Source organism: Morone saxatilis, unplaced genomic scaffold (genome assembly GCF_004916995.1).
Source record: "Morone saxatilis isolate NCDOM2014 unplaced genomic scaffold, NCSU_SB_2.0 Contig3, whole genome shotgun sequence".
Taxonomy (NCBI): Eukaryota; Metazoa; Chordata; class Actinopteri; family Moronidae; genus Morone; species Morone saxatilis.
In genome coordinates, this window is record NW_023339873.1 from 4,878,887 (window position 1) to 4,885,988 (window position 7,102).

The following is a 7,102-nucleotide window of genomic DNA, read 5'->3' on the forward strand; positions in this document are numbered from 1 at the left end:
CGTAGTGTAAAAGCGCTTTGAGTGGGTCGGAAGACTAGAAAGGCGCTATACAAGTACAGGTCCATTTACCATTTACTATCCCATCTATCCCTTATTCAGATAAGGAAAATAAAACCAAAAACCCTCTTTAACAGGACAAAAATGGAACAAGTAATGTTAAGGGGACCATGAATGTGTTTTCTTACCAACTTTCATGTAAATATAAAAAAAAGGTTGTCGAGAGATTTTACTTAAAACTACAAATGCGGATGGTGTTGAGAGGGATCACCAAAGTCATTAGGATACTGTGCATCATAGATATCTGTACAGAATTCAGTGGCATCTGTGCAGCAGTTGAGGTGTTTCAGTTTGGACCAAATTGGTGGACCGACTGACCGACTGACTGACTGACTGACTGACTAACCGCCAATGTCAACCACATTGCTGGCATGGCTAAAAATGAAGTGGTTAAATTCCTGTTTATGACGCAAATGCAAGAAAGAAATCTTTACTTTTGTGTCTTTTAGGGACTGCGCTTCATAATACTGCGACCAACCACTTCATGACCACGGTGATGTGTCACAGGGTGGGGTGTGTGTGTGCCATATCCTTCCCCTTACGCCAGAAGTATCTCCTGAGCGACTTATGTAACCAAAGATTGGACCAGAGTTTCCCCACAAGGACCCAATTGACAAGAATAATATAGGATCATGGGAGATTCTTTTAACTGATGAAAATCAAATAGATGTAAAATATGTACTAATTTAATTGTGTAGGAAGCACAAACAACTCCCAGTATGCTCCAGAAAAAAATACAAAGGAATGATGGCTGTTTTTAAATCACATAAAAAACCTGAGAGCTTTCTTACTCCTTACAACCTAATGACTCACAGGTAACAAATGAAAGAAAAGCTCTTTCAAATTAGACACTTGCATGGCTTTGTAAGAGTAGAGTGGCATTCTGTACTGCCCTGTACTGTGCAGAGGGCATGGGTTTTCCCCTCAGAGCCCAGGATGGCAACTAGTTAGACTGACTTAACACTTTAAAGCAGCCTATTGGAAGTGAAGCGCCTGAGCTGATCACCAGAGAACGGGCCAATGACAAGCGAGAAGCTGGTTGTATGTATTGTCTGAGCCTCCAATGGGGAGGCTGGGGCAGAGCACTGGGCAAATCCTCAGTAATAGGCTTGGGATTTAGGGGATCCAGTTGGGTAAAATGCAAGATTACAACTGCTCCACAAACATACAGGCAAACTCCTTTTGCTTTCTGCTCTCATTTCTGAAAAGTGATTATTATCACTGCGAATCGCAATGTGTTTAGCATCGACTAAACCTAGTGGTGATTCATTCTTATATTATATTATTTGAAAGGTGCATCAAGTGATTGCTTTACTGTCCCACGGCCAAAATGTAATAAATCTTTGGGGGTTTGACGTCAGTGAGTGATAACAGTGAGAAAGTCTTTACTTTTCCAGACCCTGGCTTTAAAAATAGCAAACTTTCTTGCCTGTATTTGGTTTGAAAATGTCATATATCTATAGAAAAACCTGTTTTTAAAGATAGAAATGACTGCTATGAGTATCGTACTGTAAGCTTTGCCACAAACTGGGTGAAACTGCAATGTCTTGATGCCCCATAGAGTGGATACAAGTTTAACTATGCAAAAACACTAAAAACACTAAGGACTAGGGTTATAAATAATAATTATTATGAATATTGATCAATCCATTTATAATTTACCTTATAATTTGATACAAAATATGAACAAATGGCCATCAGAAGTTGATATAACCCACAATGGTACTTGCTTTTGTCTGACTTGAAACTCATAATAAATCAACAATGATGTAAAACTGAAAACTATCCAGCAGTAGCTGAAACAATTGATTTGTTGATCTACAGAAACGTATAAATGTCAAACATTCTCTAGCTCCACTGTCTCAAATGTTGTTGATGGGCTTTAGGAAATTGTAATCTGCATTTCTCAATACTTTCCAGTCTGTTTTCAACCCCAATTAATTGATGATGAAAACAATTGTTAGTTGCAGCCCTACAGGCAGTTTTTCTTAAAAGTCTCATTAAAACTGTAGTTGATTAATGTTTTGTTGACTCTAAAATGCTAATTATTTTGGGAGAACTTCACAAAACTTCCACTGAAATACAGAATTTTCCGACACTGCAGAAATAACCATGTGATGACAATAGAGAGGGAATCTTACTGTTGCTGGACTTGAGGTCCCGGTGAATAATGGGGACGATGGCCTGGCTGTGGAGGTAGTGCATGCCCCGGGATATCTGCACGGCCCAGTCCACCAGCGTGCACGGAGGGATGCGTTTCCCAGCGAGGGCCCGGTTCAGGGAGCCGCCCCGGGCGTACTCCATAACCAGACACAGGTTGGGCTCCAGCAGACACACCCCCAGCAGACCCATGATGTTGGGATGGTTGAGCATGGCAAAAAGTTTGGCCTCCTGACGCACGCTCTCCAAAGTCTGCTCCGCGTCCTCATCAGGGTCCCGCCGTGCTGCCTTCACTGCCACCTCTGACCCCCGCCACACAGCGCGGTAGACTTTCCCAAAACCGCCCACCCCGATGATTTCCTCCAGGGTCAGCTCTGAGAAATCGATCTCCAGGACTGAGGAAACGTGCGAGGAAAAGAGCATGAAGATGAGATTTAGAGAGACAGACAAAACAATTACAATCTCCTGACACATTATTGATCTTCATAAAGCAGTCACATTATTGTTCACAACCTTTGAAGGACATCAGAGGTCAGGATCAGCCCGTCTGGAGCTGGTGGGGATTCTCTGTTTTACTCTCCAGCAAGGCGAATTACTCGCTAACAAGGATCTCAAAACCAGGTCATTCAGTTGAAGGATGTTTTCACTAAGCCACCCTGCTGCCCCAAATACAGGATCTGGTGGAACTACCCCTCTTGCTATTACACAAGGGAGAGCATCTGTCAATAAATCTGGCTGGCATGTTAGGAGAAGAAAGGAAGAAAGGAAGATGATCCTCTCCACTTAAGTGTTTAGATTAAAATGTGTGTGTCATGTGAACAGAAGTCTTTGTGTCTGCAGCTGCAAACTCTCATGTTGTGGATTCCTAACAGTCTACCAAGCAGACTGACCTTGATGAATATTTCAGGTGGGATGGTATGTGAAAGTAGGCCAGCTGCTGCTGAGTATGAAAAGATGAAAGACTGAGATAGCCAACAAAGACAGCTGAGGTGATGTGGTCTACCCAAACAACCGGGGCTGATGTGGGTCAAATGGCTTTAAAACACATGTTTTATTAGCCTATTTATGTTCAGATACGGATATAAGATTTGTAATTATATGTGGGGGAAACTGGTTTTGTTGGTGCAGAGCATCCTTCTACACACAGCTCATAACGATCAATAAGAAGTGAGTGTTTTCACTTTGTGCAGTGCACTATAGGTGCTTCTGATTCTGCTTACTGTATCTATCTGAGGCCTTGGCTGCACATTTAGCTGCAGAAGCTTTTCCTCTACAAGCACAATTTGACATTTCTTGCTCTCTTGCAGCACAGTTTTGGTGCAAACATTACCAATCACCATGAGGTCAAATGCATATCATCCCAGTGCTTTCCTTAGAGAGCATAACAAAGGTTTATATAATATGCAATGATAATATTGCACGTAGAGGACTTATATGTCCAGTTCTGTTAAATATTCTTTCTGCTGAGGATGCAGCGCACATTGTGCATTGTAATTGGAGTACTGAGGCTGGGTGCATCACTGACCGCAGCTGGCTGTTTGTTTGACAGGCACTGTGATGTATAATGGTCCTGAAGCTGTGAGGATGCTTGGGCCAGCCCGTTTCTAGGCCAACGGGAGTGCACTGCGCCTACCATGACACAGCACTCTCAACGTGTGTTTCTCTGGCCTTCCGACAAAGGACAAGGGAAGACCTGCTCTCTGTTTTAGTGATAGCAAAACGGATTGCATTTGTTCGGGCATGAAGCACAATAGGATACTCACGGTGCAGAGGAGGCACTGAGTACTGCTGCTCTGGAGTGTCCCGTATTTCCTCCGGAATGCCGTTCCCTTTGCTCACATAATTAGACGGGAAAATGCCGACCCGGTCTGCTATCATACCGGTCCACCAGCCCTCATCTCCCGACACCAGGGAATCTTTGGACAGGACCTCCACCAGGTCCCCCCTCCGCAGGCTGAGCTCGTCGTCCGCAGTCGCTTCATAGTCGAACACGGCCGTCCAGTAGCCCGGTGCGGCGGGTCGCGCATCCGGCGCGGCACGGATGCCATTCTCCGGTGTCGGCCAGCGAAAAACATCTGCCTCTGCTTCTTCCGATGAGGAAACGCACGCCTTGGGACTCAAACTATTGTCCAAAGCGGGTTTGAAGACATCCATGGACGCGATCCATAGGGACGACCTGGATCACTGCAGGCGCATCCACCTGACGCGGCTGGCTGGCGGCTCGGTGCGCCCTGCGTTTGCACACACACACACACACACAAAGCTAAGTAGCGGCTAATCCCACACACAAACACTGCAGGAAACTGGAAACACCATTCTGCTGCATCGTCTGTCTTTCAGTCCCCGCTGGCTGCTATCAAACACACAGCTCCAGCTTGGTGGTTTTTGGATGCACAATCCTTCACCAATCATCGCTGGAACTCCTCGGACGCAGTAGTCTTTATTTTAAGCCAATTGTGCCAACGTGCGAGTCGTACGCGGCCTCCCATTGGTGCACAGACACGTCAGCAACAGTTCATCTCCCGCCCTCCTCTCAGCGTCAAATGCTGCTCACCCTTCTCCCAGCGTGAACCTAACCCCACACCAATTAAACACATACACAAACACATATTTCTTTTCTTCAAATAGTCTCCTTTATTTAGTTATTGACCCCCCCCAAACACCCCACCCCCTTCAAAAAATAAATAAATAAATAACATAAAACATAACAAAATACTCAACCTAATGTTAAATTCCATGCATAATTCCCTGAAATAAAAACATAATCCATAGCAAGGAGTAAAAAACAGTCAACATAACCAACAATCAAATAAACAATCCCCACTATTTCAGTGATGTGATGAGAGGATAAGGTATGTATGTGCATGTGTGCGTGTATAGCTGAAATTCAATTAATAGTCCCTCTATACTTAAAAATAGATTCTTAAAGGATTCAAAGATTCTCAATTTTATTTTTACTTGATTATATTCAAACCTATTCATGAAAAAACCTGAAGAAAATAAACCCTAAACATTGTGTGGTAAGACATCAGGGATATTCTGGAGCTTTAGAGGACAGCTTCACCCAGTTCAGGTCGAGGCTGCTGGAGCCTCTGTACAGTGGAGATCCAATAACAGTGTTTCACATGTGAACAAAAAAGATCAATGAGCACAAAAGCATGAGTGAGAAATCAACCAAAGTCTCCACGGTCACTTCAGTCCACTTTCTAACACATTTAACCAGGATCTGTGAGCACAGTCAGCGTTTGTATTTATATGTGAAGATACATGAAGATATCATCAGTGCAGTCCCACAGAGGTGGTTCATAAAAAGTATGTTTGGGAAGATGGTGACAGGCAAATGACACGTATGGAAGCCCATTTCCACCAGGGAAAGAAAAATTATTATTATGAGATCAGTAAATATAGCTTACTAAGTAAAAAATAATCAGATACAAACTCTACATTTTGGTTTAATATGTCAAAATTATAAAAAAAAGTAAGTCAAAGTCTTTCTTAAATTTGCAGATGTCAAAAATTTGGATTTAAATTATGAGATAAGTCATAATTTTTGCTTACTAAATCAAAATAATTAAAAAGTAAGCCACAGTTTTTGGCATAATAAGTCAAAAGGATAAAATGGTAAGTCCCTACTATAGCTATGCTGTAAAAAGACTTTAGCTTAATAAGTGAAAATTATTAAATAGTAAATTAATAGATAGTGAATCAACATTATAAGCTAATATGTCAATCTTAGCTCATTAAGTCAAAAGTATGAGATAAAAACCCATCATTTTAACTCACTAAGTGAAATTTTTATTATGATTAACTTGTCCTCTATTTCTTTGTCTTTTTCTTGGCAGAAATGTTCTTCCATTCATGTGAGAACTGAGGCTTTATTTTGCTTTCGATTTGACTTTTACTTTGGAAACTGAAACATTAAGCTCTTCTATTACTTATCAGCACATTAGAGGTCATTTTTAAAAGGTTGCCTTTTTTTACAATCTTGTGAGTGTGAGAGAAAAAGAAAGTGTGACTTAAAGTGACAAAGACAGGAACCTCTGATAACCAATTAAGCTTTCATGTATTTGAAAAATGCCTGTATAAATTACAGATATTAACAAAAACATCCATCTGAAGTGACTCTTCTGCAGATTGCAGGACCATTGCACCTCGGTGTTTTAAAAAAAATGTCAAATCTGAATTTGAAATATTCTGCGATTAGCAAAGTGTAAACAAAGCAGTTTCCTCTGCAGCCTGCTCTCGGCTACTTTAATAAGATTATGAAAAACACACGAAACCCACTCATGACGGGCAAAATGTGGTTTGTCTTAACACAACCGGGAGGCTTTTTGCTTGGACGTTGTTGCAGATATGCAGTGGAGTGCAATAAACACAGACACACAGTTCATTGATATAAACATATGAGACCCCAGACAGAGCATTGGTTTCACAGACAGTAAAAGTATCTATTGTAATCCCTTCACTTGATTTCTGGATTGGATAAGGAAATAAAAAGGAAAAGCAATAATCGGGAGATTTTTCAAATAAACATTTACACTCCATCATAGCCCAGAACACTGGATCCTTAAACCTCCATGCGTCGACTCACTTGTGCTTCTTCACTGCAACATATTTAAATAGCGACATCGGGTACTGAAAACCCACATTACTGTAGTGTTGTGAAGCCCCTAATAACACCAATTTTGGAGATGTCGAGTTAAAAGGTTTTGGTTTGTTCGTAGACACCTTTCAAAATCTATAATCTCACAAATACAGTGTAAACAGGCTGTAAACAACTCTGCTTTTCTTCAGTCCTGAAAAAATTAACTCTGTGACAGTGACAGTATGTTATTATCAACAAAGGATGTTTCAAAAATGTTTCCAAGTAGACACATTGTCAGAT

At 41.5% G+C, this 7,102-nt stretch overlaps 1 protein-coding gene across 1 annotated transcript in view; it reads right to left on the reverse strand.

Moving 5' to 3' along the window:
* map3k9 (mitogen-activated protein kinase kinase kinase 9) overlaps positions 1-4,435 on the reverse strand; it is a 14,770-nt gene extending 10,335 nt beyond the window's left edge. Inside the window, exons 1-2 of the mRNA XM_035673472.1 lie at positions 3,981-4,435; positions 2,199-2,612 (exon numbers count right to left, since the gene is read on the reverse strand). Of these exons, the coding sequence (XP_035529365.1) occupies positions 2,199-2,612; positions 3,981-4,371 (805 nt within the window). The 5' untranslated portion in view covers positions 4,372-4,435. The remainder of the gene's footprint in view (positions 1-2,198; positions 2,613-3,980) is intronic.
* Positions 4,436-7,102: the final 2,667 nt, after the last annotated feature.